The sequence below is a fragment of the Quercus robur genome, chromosome 11, assembly GCF_932294415.1.
Source record: "Quercus robur chromosome 11, dhQueRobu3.1, whole genome shotgun sequence".
In the NCBI taxonomy this organism is placed as follows: Eukaryota; Viridiplantae; Streptophyta; class Magnoliopsida; order Fagales; family Fagaceae; genus Quercus; species Quercus robur.
The window spans coordinates 52,597,270-52,619,904 of NC_065544.1; the positions used below are offsets into that span (position 1 = coordinate 52,597,270).

Here is a 22,635-nt window from a genome sequence, read left to right on the forward strand (position 1 = left end):
TGCTATATGTTTGTGTGCTGATAGGTTTGGATTGGGCTGAGCCCATGATGCATTTTCTTTTGCATGTCACATGTTCATGCATTTCCCATGCATACGTACTTTTTTTCAATGTACTTGATATATTTTGAAACTGCTTGGGACTTTTCTGATTGTCATTCTTTCACTTCCTCTCTGTTAGTTTACGTTAGTCGTGTCTATGGCACCTAAGCGTAAATCTACTCCAGCCCAGAATCCTCTTCATTCCAGTGCTTCTTCATCATCTGATCTTACTTTATCTCATATACAGTTCCGTGATGATGATGCCTTTAAGGCATTTTCAGAGAACTTTTCTAGACGAGGCATTCATTCGAAACGCCAAGTCATTTTGATGGATTTTGCTGACACCGACCTTCCCTCTGTCATTCACAGTAAGGGATGGGAGTCACTGTGTGACGTTCCGATCACCTGTCCTCTCGTGCTTATCCAGGAGTTCTACTCTAACATGCACGGGATTGATCGTTTAGTACCTCTTTTCTTCACTTGCGTTCAAGGTACGCGCATTTCTATCACACCATAGCTTGTTGCGGATGTGCTTTGGGTCCCTAGGATAGAGTTTCTTGACTATCCTAGTTGTGAGCGTCTGAGAACTGTGTCCAGGGATGAGCTTATGTCTTCTTTTTGTGAGCGCCCTACTGCTTGGGGTGAGCGTCTTTTTACACCATGTCGACCTTTTGCTAAAGGTCCTAGATTCATGAACATGGTGATGACTTTTGTTTTGCATCCCCTCTCTCACTACAACTCCATCACAGAGCCTCGTGCTCGATTTTTGTTATCGCTTCTTGAGCATCTTACCATAGACTTTCCTTCTCAATTCATTTTGTCTATTATAGATGTTCATTTAGATTCGGCGTCCCGTGATAAACTCATCTTTCTTTCTGCTATCACGAGGATCTTACGCCATTTTTCCGTTCCTTTTCCCTCTTCCGACCATTTTACCGTCATGTGTGTCATAGATTACGCTACCGTTAAATGTAACAAGGCCCAGTTTCGGTTGCGGCAGTCGGATTCAGTAGCTCCTCCCTCCCATTCAGCTCCATCCCGTTCTGCTCCATCCACATCCGCACCTCCCTCTTTTTCGGGCGATGTGACTTTAAGAGACATCATGGCGTAGCTGCAGCGCATGAATGCTCGCCTAGATACTCTCTCTACGGAGTTGTATTAGGTGAATGTTCGTGTCAGTTGTATTGCACGGTGACAGGCGTCCATGGGTGGTTTTGCTCCTGAGGCTACTCCTTCACCACCTTCTCCCGTGGCTTCTGATTCTGAGGATGAGGATGATGGTGATGACGATGATGCTTCGGATGATGCTGATGGAGATGCTAGCTCTACCGATGAGATGTCTACTTGACACTCTTATCCTTTGTCACTCGTGACAAAAAGGGGAAGTAGTTTTGGTATGAGAGTAGTCTATCTTAGGGGGAGAGTTAGTATAGGAACATTTTGTTAGGGGGAGTGTTGATACTTTTTGAGGGATGTAGTGAGGATAGTATGTATCTTTTCTTTTCTTTCTTTTTAGATACATTACTTTTGTACATGAGGTCTTGTGACCATTTATAGACATACATTGTACTTATCTCTTTCTTTATATTGATGTATATTTTTCTTTCACCTACCCCTTCATGTGTTGTTTCTTTTCTCCCTTTATACACATGTTTCTTATACTTGTATGCAATCTATTATTTTTGTTTCACACAAAGATGCCTTGATGAGTTTTGTTTAAAGTGTTTCAGAAATACAGGTTGTCAAAGTCTACTTGCCATAAATTCTCTTCTTGCAAAGTTTTTCAAGAGTTTGTGTTAGGATAAATTTTATTGTATTCAACGTGAATATGAGTTGAGTGATTTATGACTTCTCTCATATGTTCATTTGTTTGTTGTGGTTTTGTCACGGATTGCCAAAGGGGGAGATTGTTAGGACATATGTGTTTCACATGTTAAGAACATATGTCATGATTTTATGTAATTGACTTATCATTTGACAAAACGCATTTTACTTGTATTTAGGTAGATTTAGGATGTCTTTAAATACTTCAAGAAACATTGTTTCAAGATCAAGTATTAAAGCCTTCAAGTCTGTTCAAGAAAACAAGTTCAGAGTGCAAAATCATTAAAACTCGACAGTTGGCTCGACAGCTGCATCTATCGAGCTTAAGGAAGCTGTTCTACATTCAGTGTGCTCGACAGCTGCTCGACACCTTCTATCTGTCGAGATTTAAGATTCTCAGAATTCCAATATGATTTTCTTGGGATCCGTGAATTTTTCTTTGGGCTTTCTTTTCTCCTAACTCTAGACATATAAAAGAATCAGTTTAAGGGTCATCAAAGGGTTCACAAGTTGCACAAGTTTTGAGCAAACTCTATTCAAGCAAATTGTGACCAGAGACGAAGTTCTTGCCCTAGTTCATCTCTTTCTCTTGAAGAAGTTGTTGTGTATGTGCATCGTAGGGTTTTGTGACCAAGCATCTTCTTGATCTTCATTGTATGGATGAATTGAAGAACTTTGCAACCAACAACCTTCTTAGTTGGTGATTGAAGTCGCGTACTGGGATCCGCGCAATTGGTTAGTGACGTACTTGAGAGTCGTGCATCAAAAGTCCTGAAAAAGGTTGTGACAAAAGTCCATAGCATTGCTTATAACCATTATATTCTAATACTCTTCAAGTATGGGTCATTTGCTTCTTTAAATAATAAGCAAATATCAAGCCAATACATATGATTTTTAACTTTTTAAATGGAACGAGACGTACTAGAGTCAAGTCATAATTCAATTTCATGAGATAAACTACTAGTTTTTCTTTCAAAAAGTAAACTAGTAAGAAATAATAAATTTAAAACCCATTATTTTAACTAATAACTAATGATGTCTATGAGTTCAAGAGTTGATCGACTTTGTATTTGTAGCAAGTGAGGAAATGAGTGCAGACTGCAGTGCACCGTTAAAGTTGGATGTCCCAATACACTAAATTTAAATGCTAAACTAGGAAACAACAGAAAATTCTAAAACAAAATAAGTGAACACAGAAAAATAACATTATTATGAGAACCTATCCATGAATCTCTTAAAAGACAGATCAAGGAGAGCGCAGCGATGGTACAAGATGAAGAGGAATTTTTTTGGACACAACAATGGCGCTAACTTCACTCATGTCCAAGTCTTCTCCATTAACACTAGGACTGGGCAACCTCCAGTCAAACCAATATAAGAGATTGGCAACCACATATTCAATTGAAGCAACACCGAATGTATAACCTGGACATGCTCTTCTCCCACATCCAAATGGGAACAATTCGAAGTCTTGGCCTTTGAAGTCAATTGGATTGTCTATGAATCTCTCTGGGAGAAATTCTTCTGGCCTATCCCATACCTCAGGATCCCTATGGACTGCCCATGAATTGACAAATACTCTCGTTTTTGGTGGAATATCATAACCTCCAAATTTCACACTTGTTGATGTTTCTCGAGGTATCATAAGAGGAACTGTTGGGTGAAGTCTTAGTGTTTCTTTGATGACACATTTCAAGTAATCCATTTGAGTAATATCATTCACATCTATCTTTGACTTCTTTCCCACAATTCTTCTCAACTCTTCTTGAGCTCTCTTCATAGTACTTGGAGCTTTGATAAGCTCTGCCATTAACCATTCCAAAGTTGTTGAAGTAGTATCTGTTCCTCCCACAAACATGTCCTGAAATTATAGAAAGGAAAATGTTAAAAGTTGCTACTAATTCTGTTATAAAAGGTTTACAAAGTGAAGTGATAACGAATGTTATTAGTATTACTTTAGTAACCTAATAAATGAATATCTAAATTACTTTTGGAAATGCTAGTTAAAGTTATTACAAAATTTACTACAAAATTTTTATAAATTAACGTGATAATAAATGTAATTGTTACAAAATTTAATCCAAAAATTTTATAAATTAACATGATAATAAATATAATCATCTATATGTTTAAAAATTGACATATTAGTTTATAAAATTTATGAAAGAAAATTTGTAGTATCCGAGCATCACTAATTACATTTTATTAATTAGTGACACATAATTCACAGAGAGAGAGAGAGAGAGAGAGAGAGAGAGAGAGAGAGAGAGAGAGAGAGAGAGAGAGAGAGAGAGAGAGAGAGAGACCACTAGGATTGCTTTGATGTTGTCATTAGTGAGCTCAAAGTCGAGTATGGGATTCTTTTGAAGTTGGAGGAGAATGTCCACAAAATCTTTATTGCTAGGATTCTCTTCATTACTTTTCATTGTCTTGTGTTCTTCCACAACCTCATCAAAGAAAGCATCAAGTTCTCGAAAAGTGGCTTTCATACTTGGTACTGTCCCTGTAAGGACATCAATCCATTTCAAAAAAGGGAAAAAATCTCCCAAACAGAATGCTGTAAATAGCACCATCATCCTTCTTGATAGGTGCCCAAACCCGCTCTTATCATCACCTTCAAACTTCTGTCCAAGTACGCATCTAGAGACTATGTTGTTTGTGGTTGCAATCAACATGTCACTTAGATTAAGAGAAGCCTTTTGGAGGCATGACTCACGTATATTATTGATTAATATTGCAACTTCTTCATCTCTCACATACTGGAAAGATTGCACCCTTTTGAGACACAAAAGTTCAAGCACACAAATTTTCTTAGCTTGTCTCCAGTACTCACCATAGGATGAGAATCCTACGTCTGTGCATCCATAGAGGAAGATATTGGCAGATGTAGTTTTTGGCCGGTTTGAGAAAACGATATCTTGTGTCTTCATTACTTCTCTGGCCATAGCTACAGATGACACCACTAGGGTTGGAGTATGCCCCAAATCTAAGTGCATTACAGGGCCATACTTCTTTGAGAGAGCTTGAAGAGAACGATGTGGGAATCTTCCTAACTGGTGAAGGTTTCCAATGAATGGTAGCTTTGGTGGGGATGGTGGTAAATTAGGTTTGCCACTTCTAATGTGCTTGCAGACATAAAGAAAAGTGAAGAGGATAAGGAGGGAGAGGAGGGGATTTAATTGGAAGGATAGTTTATGTAGCTCTTGCCATGATTGCTGCAGCAGTAATAGTAGAGCCATTTCTTGTGAGTGTTTTGCATGAGCTCTTCAAGTATATATAATCAATTCTTCCATGATCATACAATTTGTTACAATTTGATAATATGATCAATTGTAATTAGTAAACCATCACTTTTACTTTTTACATCCACTCACAGTTACACTTAAAGAAAAAGTATTGATTCAAGAGTTGTGTTCACATTTTTCAATAGTTAAATATAGTTTTTTTGGTGTTGTGATTCATATTCTTCGATTAAACTCAATCACATATATTTATTCATTAATATAGTGAAAATAATATTATCTTCTTCAGCCATTACAATCAAGTATGATTTTATAAATTATCTTTTTTTTTTTTTTTAAGAATCTATAAATTATATATCCTATAAACAAAGTGACAAACTGTTAGTTGAATGATGCGTCTTTTATCATTTTAATTATAAAATGACGTGGGAATCCTAGCATGTTTTGCTTGTGCAAGGTTTTTTATTTAATTTTTTTGGGATTGATTGAAGTGTAGAAAATTGTCGGTGGCTGACTAATGGATTGGTTAGGATTGAGATCCAATTGCACCATACAATTAATACATATAAATATATAAATATATATATATATATATATATTTATATATATATAAAATAGTGATTCAAAAGAAGTTATAGATAAGAATTTACAGATGTTAGAAACAACTGACAGTAGAGATACAGAAATTAGCCCTATTAAGGAAAAAGCAACACGTATAAAAGATAAAAGTACTATAGAAAAAGACAGACTAAAAGAAGTTTCTAGTTCAGTACAAATTATATGTAAAGAGCTAGACACAGATAGACAAAAGAGACTAATAGAGACAGACAAGAAAGAATCTCCACATGAGAAGTTGATAGATAATGGGAAAGAAATAATAAAAAAAGGAATGGTAAAAGAGATAAAAGAAATAGTTGAAAGACAGAATAGTGAAGATGTAGGGAAAGTGATAAAAGGACAAAGAAGCCTAATAGAGACAAATGATAGAAAAAGAATTGAAAGACATAAAGATGAAGGTGTTATACGTAGAAAGCTAGAAAAAGAAATAGGAAAAGATGATAGTCCTAGAAATAATGATGATAGCTTGAAAGATAAATTGTATGAAAGACAAAACAATGAAATGGTACGTAGGAGGTTAGATACAAAAGAGATAGAAAGAGATAGTGAAAAAGTAGTCAACAATGGTAGGAAAAATAATTATGGTAATAGTGATAGTGTAGTAAAAGTAAAGATGGAAGTAAAAGACAGAAAGTGTAATAGTTTTAAAGAAGAAATTGATGAGAGACTTAAAATAATTGATAGAACTGAAAATAACAGTTTAATAGAATTGTCTAAAAAGATAGAAATTTTAAGTTTACCAATGGAGACAGACAGAAAAAGAGACATAACAGTTTTAAATACTACAGAGTTATCAGATAATGAGAAAGCTGACAGACATGTGAATAGTAATATTTGTCATAAATGCAAAAGATATGGACATACTAAAAAACAATGTGACAGACATAATAGAATTACTAAACAAATTAGTAAATTAGAATTTGAGAAAGATATTATAAAAGAATTGATGGAAATATTTAATGTTAAACAAAAAGAAATAGATCAAGTAAAGAAAGAGTTAAAATCAACCAGCCCACTTAAAATTAATAAAAGAAAAAGAAAAGAAAAAGACATAATAATAAAATTAATAGAAAATCTACCAAATCATTATAAAGACAAGAAAGAATATTTATTAAAATTGAAAGACACTATAGAAATACCTATTGCTTGCATTAAGTGCAGGAAATATGGTCACCATGTTACGGATTGTAGAAAGGAAGAAAAAGCCAAGAAAGAAAAGGTAAAAATGAAATTAAAACAAGATGGTGTAGAGATAAAATCAATAGCTCTACTGACAGAAGAAGAAATGGTAAAAAAGGAAATTAAAGAAATTAAAGAAGAAAATCTGACAGACATAAATGAACATAATATTGTAGAAATAATAAAAGAATTTTCTAATCCCATGATAGACCCCCTTGTTCCTCCTACAGATAACGAAGTTATAGATATTAGTGTTTCAAACAATAATAATAAATTTGATAGACAGAATTTCTTAAGTTTAATTGACAGAGTAATTCCCCAAAGATGTCATACAGATACTACTAAACAGTTTTCTTTGACAGAAATTGCTTTGACAGCTGATATGGATTATATACAAGAAAGATTAATACCCTTAAAGTATTATGAAAAATCATCTGAAAGATTAATTCAGGCCAATAGAGAAAAACTAATAATTAATATATGCCATGATAGAATATATTTTGAGACAGCCTTTGTTTTAATTAAAGACTTTCCTTCTAAAATTATTTTAGGAACTCCTTTTATGACTTTAATTTATCCCTTTTTAGTGACAGACAAAAGAATTAAAACTAATATATTGGAAAAAGGTATATTCTTTAAATTCATTGTACCACCTGTCCTGAAAGAAATACACTCTTCCAAAAAGGTTACTATTTCAACAGATATCAACGATAGAGGAATCTATAGAACTGAAAGAAGTTTGGCAGAAATGCTACTTGCTAATCAATTGATAGAAAATGACAAAAAGAAAGATAAACAAGACAAAGAGACAGAGATATGTTTTTATTCTCCTTTCTTACATAAAGTCCAATCTACAGAAGAACTCATAAAAGACGGAAATATGAATACAATCTTTTATAATCAATATGCATGGACTAATAGTATATGGACTGACAGATGGCAATTTGAGACTATTGCCCCTACACCAAATATAGATGGTACAATTATTACTTCTTTTAATAATAATGACAGACATACTTATAGACTGATAGAAGTACTAAATGACAAATGTACACTCTTTATAGCATTTTTAAATATTCATATAACAGATATTTTAATAAAAGAATCTTTGACAGACTCTTCTTTATTAAACATTAAAGAAAATATTAATGGTGGTAATCTCTTGAATAATGACAGATTTAATTTCCCTATAGACAGAATTAATCCCCTGATAGATTGTCCTATTAATGAAAGACTTTACAAGGATAGAATTATACTAGATTTAAGGAATATTCTGAATCTCATTTACCCTGACAGATCCCATCATGACTACTCTAATACTGTTGCTACTCAGCAAGAGCACGAAAGTGTACAAAGAAAAGTTTGTTTTATAAATATTGCTTGTTTTCTTGTTTTTCTTATAAAATATTTCAAAAGAATTTCACAGAAAGACATTGACAGAAGGATTTCAAAAGAAGCTTTTATTTGTTCCAAATATAATCCTTTTCCAAAAACCCAATTGCAGACTACCATGAGTAAAAGATTTTCTCAGAAAGACAAGGGCAAGGCACCAGCGGTGCAACCTAGAGGTTTCCGAAAGACCTCAGTCAAAATTTCGGATATGCATGAAGGCGTCTCGATAGAGACAATATCCCTTCAGGATACGTTGCTAGCAGAGGCAATGTATTCATGTGGTAATAAAAGTGTAATCTTGCAAAAAGTGCTCGATAGCAATCTTATGTTTCAAGACGGAGAATTTACAGACCTTCCTCTTCATATTAAACTACTTCTTGACAATTTACAGGCGGCATTCACCCTCAGACAGAAACCCTTATTCCAAATGACCCTTCAGGCTTTGGAATTACATCTTGTTAGCACCGGGGCATTTATTGAAGCACTCGGTTGTCAACTCCCTGGCAAGGAGGATGGAGATTCAAGCTCCACAAAGACAGAACTACAGTCTCTAAAAAGCTATCTTATGGGAACAAGCTTTTCAAAGCTCCACCCTAAGATTCAGCAAAAAACGAGACTTGCTATTAGAACCTTACCCCCTGAAATCCAACAGAATATATTAACTCATAAAGCTATAACAAGTTCTTATGACAGATGGATGTATCTTTTTAAATTATTAGTCTCTACAGCATTTATCAGAACAGAAGACATGACAGGTGATATATGGTTATCTCATAAGGCTAAATGGTATGCCAGTTTTGGAAATTCAGACAGAGTTTATGAAAGAACAGGAGACAGATTTGATCCCTACCCGGGATTACTTATCAACACAGAGACAGAAGATCCAGTAATCTGTGATCCCATATGGTTATCTGAAATGCTAGAAGCAGGGTTTATCAGAAAATTAACCATTACTTCTACAAATCAGATTAGTTTATTTCCCAGAGTCATCCAAGAAGCAGCAGCACAGATTGGAGGACTTAATTATATGAAGATAGAAATCTGGAGTACTCTTCCAGTTTGGGACACTAGCTATTATATGGAAGCTCAGCCAGCACACATTCTAGTCCTTATCCATGATTGGTGTGGTATCCTTGAATATAACTGGTATACAGGAGATACTTACTTATCACTTGAGGATCCAGGTGCTTTGGCTCAAGAATGGTCTAATTTCATGAGTAATAAGATTTATGAAGAAAAGAAAGAATTAGATAGAGGTTTTCATTTATATGGCTACACCGACAGGATAGCTGTGTATGGCCCAAGACCTTCAGTAGGAAGGCTCATTGGGAAAAGAAGGATTGTTAAAGATCCCAGATTGATGACAGCCAAAGATCATGTTCCTGTTTTCGTTCCTATTTCATACTGTGCCCTATGTAATGATTATGGAATGCTCCACGAGCATGAGCAGTATGAGGATAACACTGATCCGCTAGATTATGATAACTACGCGGATACAGATTGATAGACAGATAGACAGAAGGCACAGACAGACAGAATACTCTTCCGACAGACAGCGGCGACAGATCACTATTCACCAGTGACAGATCACTATTCACTGGAGACAGATCACTATTCACCGACATGCATGAATAGCTTCCAGACAGATCCATTACAGTCCAGACAGATACAGATAGATCCAGAAAGATATTTTGAAAGATATTTTGACAGAATATTATTCACATGCAGATAGACTATTACTGTTCAAGATAGACTTTTACTGTTCAAGATTCTACCGACAGATTAACTTGAGTCCACTTTACTTAACTCAGATTACTTTTGAAGACTTACCATGGTTCACTTTATCTATAAATAGACAGACTTCAAAGACAGAAGACAGGTCCATTTCCAAGGTCCAAGTTTTAGGTCCAATTTTCTAAGTTCAAGTTTCCATTCCAAGATCCAATCCTCAGAAAGACTTTTAGCTTTCCTTTTCCCTCTCCGAAAGACTTTTGTACTTTACTTTATCTTTTTGTAATCTTGTAACCTTTCCTTTAGACAGACAATCTTGTAACCCTTTACAGATTTTACTTTGTAATCTTGTAACTCTTCAGACAGCTCTTATTTTCAAAGCTTGTAAGAAAGACAGTTTGTTTTCAAGTATAATCAAAGACAGAAGTATTTTCAAGTAAGATTTTATTTGTTTCAGTTTTCATATTCCATACTCCGTTTTAATCTATTTTGACTATATCTATTTTGCTATTCTCTTCTTTATCAACTATTTTATCATTGTTTATGCTTCTATATTACTGCTGTGCTCACTCCTGGGTAGTCAATGGTATTACTTCTATAGTAGTGGTATCAGAGCCATGGATGGTAGGTGTATGAGTTTTATTTCTTTGCAATTAAGAAGTTACTAGGAACTCATATTACTACATAGCCACTACTTGCTCCTTGTTAGCGTTGGTCAGCCTAGAGACTCGTTGGCAAACCATAGTTTCGCGTTGGTCAGCCCCTTTGTTGTAGCCGACGGACAGGCGTTGTTTGGGTGGTCCCGCAATGGAGTTTCCCGAGGAGGTGGTCCCGATAGCAAGGATACCAGTGGTTAGTAATAGTTCCGCCAGTAATTATTAATTGCTTAAAAAGAGAATAAATACATTTATCAGCTCATCATCTGTTTGCTTGTCCACACTTAGGCTAGGCACACACTAATTGAAACATGGACTATGATGATATAGTTTATGATGAAGGTTATAGCATGAAAGATATAGATGATAATTGGTCAAATAGTGATATGGATTATGAAACTGATTCTGATTCTAACAGTGAAATGGATAATTATAATTATAATAACACAAATAATTGGAGTAATTTAACAGGAGATAAAATCAACCGACAGACTAATAAACACAATAATAGTTTTTTAGACAGAATTAATAGAAAATTGGAGTCCTTGGAAAATATTGACAGATCTACTATATATACTAAAGTTGAAAAGAAAAATGATAGTTTTTTGGACCTCTATGAAAGAATGAAAGCTTTAAATTCACATTTTGAAAAAGATATAGAATTTGGACCCCATCATAGATCATCTTTTACAGAAACTATGACAGATAATTGGTATATAAATAGTAATTCAAAAGATATAGATAAGAATTTACAGATGTTAAAAGCAACTGACAGAAGTGTTGATAAAAGAATTGACCCAATTATGGAAAGAGTAACACGTATAAAAGATAAAAGTACTATAGAAAATGACAGACTAAAAGAAATTTCTAGTTCGGTACTAGACACAGATAGACAAAAGAGCCTAATAGAGATAGACAAGAAAGAATCTCTACATGAGAAGTTGATAGATAATGAGAAAGAAATAATAAAAAAAGGAATGGTAAAAAAGATGAAAGAAATATTTGAACGACATAATAGAGAAGATGTAGGAAAAGTGAAAGACATAGTAAAACAAAGAAACATGACAATGAAAGAGAGAAAAGATGATAGTTTTAGAAATAATGATGATAGCTTGAAAGAATTGTATGAAAGACAAAACAAAAGACAAAACAATGAAATGGTACGTAGGATGTTAGATACAAAAGAGATAGAAAGAGATAGTGAAAAAGTAGTCAACAATGGTAGGAAAAATAATTATGGTAATTTAAAAGAAAAGGCAAATAGTGATAGTGTAGTAAAAGTAAAAATGGAAGAAAAAGACAAAAAGTGTAATAGTTTTAAAGAAGAAATTGATGAGAGACTTAAAACAATTGACAGAACTGAAAACCACAGTTTAATAGAATTGGCTAAAAAGATAGAAATTTTAAGTCTACCAATAGAAACAGACAGATTAAAAGACATAACAGTTTTAAGTACTACAAAGTTATTAGACAATGAGAAAACTGACAGACATGTTAATAATATTATTTGTCATAAATGCAAAGGTTATGGACATACTAAAAAACAATGTGACAGACATAATAGAATTATTAAACAAATTAGTAAATTAGAATTTGAAAAAGATATTATAAAAGAATTGATGGAAATATTTAATGTTAAACAAAAAGAGATAGATCAAGTAAAGAAAGAGTTAAAATCAACCAACCCACTTAAAATTAATAAAAGAAAAAGAAAAGAAAAAGACATAATAATAAAACTAATAGAAAATCTACCGGATCACCATAAGGACAAGAAAGAATATTTATTAAAATTGAAAGACTCTATAGAAATACCTATTGCTTGCATTAGGTGTAGGAAATATGGACACCATGTTACAGAATGCCGAAAGAAAGAGAAAGAAAAAGACAAGAAAGAAAAGGTAAAAATGAAATTAAAACAAGATGGTGTAGAGATAAAATCAATAGCTCTACTGACAGAAGAAGAAATGGTAAAAAAGGAAATTAAAGAAGAAAATCTGACGGACATAAATGAACATAATATTGTAGAAATAATAAAAGAATTTTCTAATCCCATGATAGACCCCCTTGTTCCTCCTACAGATAAAGAAGTTATAGATATTAATGTTTCAAACAATAATAATAAATTTGATAGACAGAATTTCTTAAGTTTAATTAACAGAGTAATTCTGCAAAAATGGTATACAGGTATTCTGCAAAAATGGTATACAGGTATTACTAAACAGTTTTCTTTGACAGAAATTGCTTTGACAGATTCAGGTGCTAATATAAATTATATACAAGAAAGATTAAATTATATACAAGAAAGATTAATACCCTTAAAGCATTATGATAAATCATCTGAAAGATTAATTCAGGCCAATAGAGAAAAACTGATAATTAATTATAAAATACCTAATGATCATATATGCCATGACAGAATATATTTTGAGACAGCCTTTGTTTTAATCAAAGACTTTCCTTCTAAAATTATTCCTTTCATGATTTTAATCTATCCCTTTTTAGTGACAGATAAAAGAATTAAAACTAATGTGTTAGGGAAAAATATATTCTTCAAATTCATTGTACCACCTGTCCTGAAAGAAATACACTCTTCCAAAACGGTTACTATTTTAACAGATATCAACGATAGAGGAATCTATAGAACTAAAAGAAGTTTGTCATCTTTAAAGACAGAAATGCTACTTGTTAATCAATTGACAGAAAATGACAAAAAGAAAGATAGACAAGATAAAGAGACAGAGATACGTTCTTATTTTCCTATTGCTTTCTTACATAAAGTCCAATCTACAGAAGAATCCATAAAAGACAGAGATATGAATATAGTCTTTTGTAATCAATATGCATGGAATAATAGTATATGGACTGACAGATGGCAACTTGAGACTATTGCCCCTACACCAAATATAGATGATACAATTATTATTTCTTTTAATAAAAATGACAGACATACTGATAGACTGATAGAAGTACTAAATGACAAATGTACACTCTTTATAGCATTTTTAAATATTCATATAACAGATATTTTAATAAAAGAATCCTTGACAGACTCTTCTTTATTAATCATTAAAGAAAATATTAATTGTGGTAATCTCTTGAATAATGACAGATTTAATCTCCCTATAGACAGAATTAATCCCCTGATAGATTGTTCTATTAATGAAAGACTTTACGAAGAGATATATAGTAGTACATGCATGGAAAGAATCGTACTAGATTTAAGGAATATTCTGAATCTCATTTACCTTGACAGATCCCATCATGACTACTCTAATATTATTGCTACTCAGCAAGAGCACAAAAGTGTGCAAAGAAAAGTTTGTTTTATAAATGTTGTTTGCTTTCTAAATAATTTTATTATTTTTTTTGTAAAAAATTTCAAAAAAGTTTCACAAAAAGACAGAGGCAAAAGAATTTCAAAAGAAGTTTTGACAGAAAATATTTGTTCCAAATATAATCCTTTTCCCAAAACCCAATTGCAGACTACCATGAGTAAAAGATTCTCTCAGAAAGACAAGGGCAAGGCACCAGCGGTGCAACCCAAAGGTACCCGAAAACCTTCAGTAAGAATTTCGGAAATGCATGAAGGCGTCTCGAAAGAGACAATATCCCTTCAGGATACACTGCTAACAGAGGCAATGTATTCATGTGGTGATAAAAGTGTAATTCTGCAAAAAGTACCTGACAGTGATTTTATGTTTCAAGACGGAGAATTTACAGACCTTCCTTTTCATATTAAACTACTTCTTGATAATTTACAGGCAGCCTTTACCCTCAGACAGAAACTCTTATTCCAAATGACCCTTCAGGCTTTGGAATTACATCTTGTTAACACTGGTGCAGTTATTGAAGCACTTAGTTGTCAACTCCCTGGCAAGGAGGATGGAGATTCAAGCTCCACAATGACAGAATCACAGTCTCTAAAAAGCTATCTTATGGGAACAAGCTTTTCAAAGCTCCACCCTAAGATTCAGCAAAATATGAGACTTGCCGTCACAGCTTTACTTCCTGAAATTCAACAGAAAATATTGACTCATAAAGCTCTAACAAGTTCTTATGACAGATGGATTCATCTTTTCACAGTATTAGTTTCTACAGCAATTATCAGGACAGAAGATATGACAGAAGATACATGGCTATCTCATAAAGCTACATGGTATGAAAGTTTTGGAAACGCAGACAGAGTTTATGAAGGACTAGGAGACAGATACAATCCTTACCCGGGATTACTTATCAATACAGAGACAGAAGATCCAGTAATTTGTGATCCTTTTTGGCTATCTGAAATGCTAGAAGCTGGGTTTATCAGCAAATTAACCATAACTTCTGCAGATCAAATCAGTTTATTTCCTAATGTCATCCGAGAAGCAGCCATACAGATTGGAGGACTTAATTATATGAAATTACTAATCTGGAGTACTCTTCCAGCCTGGAATAATAGCTATTATATGGAAGTTCAACCAGCCCACATTTTAGTTCTTATCCATGATTGGGGTTGTATCCCTGAACATAATTGGTATACAGGAGATACTTATTTATCACTTGATGATCCAGGTACTCTGGCTCAAGAATGGTCTAATTTCATGAGTAACAAGATTAATGATGTACATAAAGAATTAGACAGAGAAGGCTTCCACTTATATGGCTACACCAACAGGATAGCTGTATATGGTCCAAGACCTTCAGCAAGAAAGCTTATTGGGCAAAGAAAGATTGTTAAGGATCCCAGATTAATGACAGCAAAGGATCGTGGTCCTATTTACCGTCTTATTTCATATTGTGCCCTATGTAATAGTTATGGAGTGTACCACGAGCATGATGAGGACAACTCTGATCTGCTAGATTATGATAACTATGCAGATACAAATTGATAGACAAAAGGCACAGACAGACAGAATACTCTTCCGACAGACAGCGACGACAGATTACTATTCATCGACGACAGATCACTATTCACTAGAGACAGATCACTATTCACCGACATACATGGATAGCTTTCAGACAGATCCATTACAATCCAGACAAATACAGACAGATCCAGAAAGATATTTTGACAGAATATTATTCACATGCAGATAGACTATTCAAGATAGACTTTTGACTTTTACTGTTCAAGATTCCACCGACAGATTAACTTGAGTTCACTTCACTTAACTCAGGTTACTTTTGAAGACTTACCATGGTTCACTTTATCTATAAATAGACAGACTTCGAAGACAGAAGACAGGTCCATTTCCAAGGTCCAGATTTTAGGTCCAGAACAGAGGTCCATTTTCTAAGTTCAAGTTTCCATTCCAAGGTCCAATCCTCAGAAAGACTTTTAGCTTTCCTTTCCCTTTCCCCGAAAGACTTTTGTACTCTCCCTTAGAAAGACTTTTGTACTTTAGTTGCTTTTTGTAATCTTGTAACCTTACCTTTCCAGACAGACAATCTTGTAACCCTTTACAGATTTTACTTTGTAATCTTGTAACTCTTCAAACAGTGTTTATTTTCAAAGCTTGTAAGAAAGACAGAAGTTTTCAGTTTTAATCAAAGACAGAAGTATTTTCAAGTAAGATTTTATTTGTTTCAGTTTTCATATTCCATACCCTGTTTTAATCTATTTTTGACTATATCTATTTTGCTATTTTCTTCCTTATCAACTATTTTATCATTGTTTATGCTTCTATATTACTACTGTGCTCACTCCTGGGTAGTCAATGGTATTACTTCTATAGTAGATCCAATTGCACCATACAATTAATACATATAAATATATATATATATATATATATATATAAAATTCAATAAATGTTTACATCTCACATGATGTGGCAACTGGCAACTGCGTTGCACTGAACCCGAATCCAATATGTTATATTTCCATTAAAACTAATTTTAATTTTGTCATTTTATACGATTGGACTTTGAATTATCCGATATAATAATATAAAAGAGAATGTGAGAGAGTCCAGTTTAGCTTTTCTGCTTAGTTATCTATACATAATTAAGAGACTAGCTTAGTTCAATTAACATATCTTGGTGTTTTAAAAAAAAAATACATAATTCAAATTCCCTTCAAGTTGATTATTAATGTATCAAAAAGTAATAATTTTAAAAACTAAATTACTAATGGCACTCTAGATATTGTCCTAATTTCTGTCCAACTAAAATTTATATTTATATTGCTAAGGGAGGTATGAAAATGCTATAATTTTTACTGTTAAAAATTTGGATCATCTTTGATTTTCTCATTCATTGGAAAAACGCTAGTTTTTGTTATATATAATATTTCTATTATATTACATAAGGCAAATCAAAAGTGATTGAGCTTGGCTCCCCACCCTACCAAGGAAAATTTTTGGCTGTCACTTCTTCTTTATGTGGGGTATGTAAGAAAGCCAGCACAGGAAACTCACCATTGCCTTCTATATCTTGTGCTTCATCAAATTCGAACGCCTGCCCCCTCCATGTGCTTAATGGGTCCCAGTACCAGTCATTCATTGATAATAGAGCACTAAGCTCGAAACCTCTTTGGATTTAGTCCATGAACATTTATTGGCTCTCAATCATGAAAAAATAAAATTGGTACGATCAGAATTTTTTCATCCAGAGCAAGAAATAAACACGTGTTATAAAAAAGATATATCATGAGTCAAAGCAAACTCAATTATAAATAGATTTTCCTCTATTCAAGTTACAAAAGAATCAATGTTTTTGGCATGTACTGAGGCAAAACATGAGCCGGGCAATTGCCCTACCTTTTTATGTGAGATAGTTGAACACTTCTAAAATCTTGCAGCTTTTGTCGAGTCCACTCAATGATATTGGCAATAACAACTAGTGGATCACTAGAGCCCATCAAAGCATCAATGACAATCATTGAATCACTCCCCATAACAATGTCTCGGATTCCCACATCCCAAGGAAAGAGCAGTATCTCCTCCATGGCTTTAACTTCGGTTTCTATCGTTCCCAGAGGCACAGCAAAGTGTTTGCTTAGGGTGGCCTCCACTCTGCCGACATGGTCACGTATGATAGCCCTAAAACCCACTGTCTGAGAGTGGGCAAAAGTTCCCCCATCAACATCACATATGTTTAAGAAAGCAAAGAAAGGAGCATTCTGCTCCAATCCTCTTCAAAAATAGTCCATGAGTAGTTATATTTGTACTAGTCACAAACTCACGCAGTGCGTGAAAAAATTTAACGATTTATTTTTTTTCTTAAGTGAAAAATGAATCAAGTTAATAAGATTTATAAGAGTTAGTCTTAAACCCTTCTTAAAATGATATGATTATTTTCTAACAAAGTATGGTTAATACAATATATTAGATTTTTTAAATTAAACTGTCTATATTTGTTATTTGAAAGTGTTTTAAATTAGGTAAGTTTTTTTTATAAAAAAAAAATGATAATAATGCATTTTACATTTAATTATTACATAAAGTGAGATATTTTGTAAATAATTTAATGTGTGGTGGTTGAAATATGTTCTAGTTCTCCTTACAAATGGTTTATTATCTATACGTCTTGAATGACTTAAAAAGGAAGCAAATATAAGTAAATTAATTAATCACTTATATTAGGACAAAAAATTACAAGACTTTAATAATATAAGAAAATTGTAATTTTATCAAGAACTTACTAATATTACACTAAGAATGTCACATAGTAATTGTCAATTAAGCATTTTTTTTAAACACAAAACTCTACTCCCAAAGCATCACTGAAGTGGACCAAATGAACTAAAGTGGACCAAATGGACCGAAATGGACTGAACTGGACCGGAATAGACCAAACTAAATTGATTGGACCAAATAAACCAAAGTATACCGAATGAACTGAAATGGACCAAAATGCTATGCTGATATAGTTCAACAAGAACGTAGCTGCTCTTCAGCTTTTAGATATTAATATATTCGGTACTATACGAATCTTTTTTTTTTTCCGTTTTTTAGTAAATACAATTTCTTCTCGTGTTTTTTATTCTTAGCAGTAAATACAATTTCTTTATTGTTTGGATAGGCAACTATTGATTTTTTCTTTTTTCTTTTTTTTTTTTTTTTGGTTTTTGAGTTAGACAAAATGTGTGTTTGGCTCCAAATAAAAAAGCCAGCTTATTTTACTATTCATTTTATTTTTGCTACTATTCATGAGCCTTATTGCACTTTTTTTTTTTTTTTTTTTTTTTTTTTTTAATGTGAAATACTACTAAACTTTATTAATCAGAAGAATTGACAAATACATCCTGGTTGAGAGCTCGTTCAAGGAAACAAGGAGTCTCTTTAATCTAAACAAACAAATTTGCAATGCCTAAAGCATGTCTTGCAAGTAAATGGGCTGGCCTATTGCCATTACGACCAACATGGGTGAAGTCTACACAGCAAAAGCTATGAGCAACAGCTATAGAACTATAGACCAAAGCAGCAACAGATAAAGGAGGAGGAGATAAGTCCCTTAAGGCATTAACCAGCAACAAAGAATCACTCTCAAGCATGAAGTCCTGTATAGACATATCCTTGGCAAATTGAAGACCCAGCTCAACAGCCTTAGCTTCAGCTTCAATGGCACCTAGAGGAGCATCAATCTTTTTACTATAGGCACCAATCAACTGGCCCGTTGCATCTCTTATTAAAATCCCAACCCCTGCCATTTTTTGCTCTTTGAAAATGGCCCTATCCACATTGATTTTGTAGCGGGTTAGAGAGGGAGGCGTCCACACTATTGCCTCAGCTGGCTGCTTCAAAGACACCGTAGCCTCCATACAGGCCTGATACACACTTAAGTACTCCAACGCTCCTTGTAAGGCCTGACATGACTTCTTTGCACCCTCGTTTCTACACTAGTTCTGGTTTGACCACATCGCCCAAGCTACCACAATCATCTTTTCCACCCCATTGTGATCCCACTGAGCTATCATCACCACATACCAGAGCATGTCCATGAACGACCCAAATTGATGAACCATTGAGTCTTGAAACAAGTTAGATGTACGCCATATCTTACTAGCTCGTTGACAGCGCCAAAACAGATGGGCTGAAGACTCCTCCTCCATATTACATTCATCACAAGAGCTATCCAACAGCACTTTGCACCTGAGCAGGTTCTCCTTCGTGGGCAAGACATCTTTGCAAGCCCTCTAAGAAAAATGGCGAATCTTATGCAGAGTATTGTAGCTCCATAGTACTTCCAAAACCTCCTTAACTGACTACCATCAGACACTCCTCCCACCGGTGCAGTTGAGCTCATCTCCATGACCAGCTTATATGCACTTTGAACACTAAAGATCCCATTGTGCATTAAAGCCCAGACTTGCTTATCCCCTGTCAGATTAGCACTTAGAGCAATGCTACAGATTAAGTTAGCTTCATGTGGAAGGAAGACTTGCTGCACCAACTCATTTTTCCATGTACCATCCACTTCATTTATGAGGGTTGCAACCCGAGAGTCCTCAGGTAGGCTTGAGACAAGAGATACAACCTTATAAGTTAAGGGAGAAGGCACCCACTTATCCTTCCAAATCATGATGCCATGGCCATTGCCCACTTGCCACCTTCTACCTTTCCTGACAATTTCCTGAGCCACCAAAATACTCCTCCAAGCAAATGAAGGATTTTTTCTAAGACTTGCATCAACAAACTCACACCTTGGAAAATATTTGGCCTTAAAAACCTTATATTAAAAGGAATCATTCCCAAACTGGAGCCTCCATCCTTGTTTTGCCAACATGGCCAAATTAAATTACTTTAGTTGCTTAAAACCCATACCCCAATAAGCCTTAAGAGCACAAAGTTTCTCCCAACTGATCCATGCCATTTTCCGTTCCTCCTTACATTGCCCCCACCAAAAATTCCTAATGATACTTGTCATCTCATTACAAAGGGAATCAGGGATTTTAAAGCAGCTCACAACATATGTCGGGATAGCTTGGGCCACTGCTTTTATCAGAACTTCCTTCCCAGCTTTAGACAATAGCTTTTCCTTCCAACCTGCCAACTTCTTAGCTAGCTTTGTCTTGACTTCCTTAAAAGTATTCTTCTTATTTCTTCCCACTAATGATGGAAGACCCAGGTACTTCTCATGTTGCCAAATCACTTGAGTACCAAACCTCACTTTTATCTCTTCTTGGATCTCCTTAGCTGTGTTAGGGCTGAAAAACAGAGAAGTTTTGGCACGGTTCAGCTGTTGGCTAGAAGCTTGCTCATACGTACATAGTACTTTTTGTAGGGCTTCACCTTCTTCAACGGTGACTTTGTAGAAAATTAAACTATCATCTGCAAAAAATAAATGAGAAAGGCAAGGGCCTCCTCTACACATAGATACACCTTCCAACAAACCATCAGCTGCAACTTTTTTAATTAATGCAGAAAGACCTTCCGCACAAATCAAAAATAAATATGGGGGAAAGTGGATCACCTTGGCAGAGCCCTCTGGACAGAATAATATGGCCACTAGGTTTACCATTGACACGGACAGCATAAGTGACTGAAGAAATGCATTGCATCATTAAGCTTCTCCATCTTGAGTGAAACCCCAATTTCTCCATTATCTTATCTAAGCATGCCCATTCCACCCTGTCATAGGCCTTGCTCATGTCGAGCTTAAGAGCCATCTCTCCTTTAGCCCCTGATTTCTTCAAATTAATTTGGTGCATCATTTCAAAAGCCACTAAAACATTATCAGTAATCAACCTACCATTCACAAAAGCATTCTGAGTATCACTAATAATAGATGGGAGGATTTTTTTAAGTCTGTTGGCTAAAGTTTTAGATGCCAGTTTGTAAATGACATTACAGAGACTTATTGGTCTAAACTCGGTTACTCTTTTAGGTGAGTTAGTTTTAGGAACCAAAACAATATAGGTTTCATTAAATTTTGGCGGGGTAATGCCAAAATTTTGGAAATCCAATACTGTCTTAGTCACTACACCACCTACAGTAGACCAAAATTTTTGGAAAAAAAAGAGGGGCATACCATCCGGACCTAGAGCCTTTAAAGGATACATCTATTTAAGGGCTTTGTGCACTTCACCTACCTGGAATTCCTTCACCAGCATGGAATTCATTGATTGTGTCACTTTAGGCTGAACGGCCTCCATAATTTCAGTGAAGTCTGATGGTTCTAAGGAAGTAAATAAATTAGAGTAGTACTCAATAAACACCTTCTTAATCTCTCCTTGGTCAACCTGCCACACATTTTCAGCATAAAAAACCCCCTCAATTAAATTCTTTTGAAACCTTGCTAAAGCCTTTGCATGAAAGAAACGGGTGTTCGGTCTCCCTCTTGAAACCAATTCAGCCGTGCCCTCTGTTTCCACATGGCATCTTCTTTATCAAGCCAACAATTCAATTCCACTCTAGTTTCTCGTGAGTCTTTGATAACCTCCGGTGATGAAGCTTGCAACTCCAACCCCTCTAAATGTTTTTGTAAGCAAGCAATCTTCTTTCCCACATGCCCATATTCATTCGCATTCCATACCTCCAATTTATTTCTGCAAGACTCCATACAAGATAAAATAGGAAAATCCGAAGCCATACACAACCCTTCCTCCCATGCCTCTATCGCCACTTTCTCACATCTCTCATCCTTCAACCACATAGACTTGAACCTAAATATTTTCTTGTATTTCTGTTGTTTTTTCTTTGAGAGCAGATGCAACAAGAGAGGATTATGATCAGAAACAGAAGAGGACTTATGATGAAGCTTTGCAGTAAGGAATAAAGAATGCTAGTCTGTAGAAGCTAAGGCCTTATCTAACCGCTCCCTGATTTGAGTGCCATCCCGTCTTTGGTACAACCACATGAATTTCGGACCTACAAAGCCAACCTCCTTCAGCCCACAATAATTAATAGAAGCATTAAACCGTGCCATTTGTTGAACAGGCCTGGATGCACCACCCTCCTTCTCTGCTTGACATCTAATTTCATTGAAGTCCCCAATCATTAACCATGGCAAATGTGAGCTATCCCTTAACG

The 22,635-nt window shown here is 34.7% G+C and overlaps 1 protein-coding gene across 1 annotated transcript; it reads right to left on the bottom strand.

Annotated features, from left to right (window-relative positions):
• Window positions 1-3,046: 3,046 nt before the first annotated feature.
• On the bottom strand, window positions 3,047-5,204 carry LOC126707445 (phenylacetaldehyde oxime monooxygenase CYP71AN24-like). The gene is made up of 2 exons (XM_050407085.1): window positions 4,170-5,204; window positions 3,047-3,724 (listed from the first exon to the last, which is right to left on the bottom strand). Exons 1-2 carry the CDS (start codon window positions 5,100-5,102, stop codon window positions 3,110-3,112), a joined length of 1,548 nt encoding a protein of 515 aa, XP_050263042.1. The 5' UTR covers window positions 5,103-5,204; the 3' UTR covers window positions 3,047-3,109.
• Window positions 5,205-22,635: the final 17,431 nt, after the last annotated feature.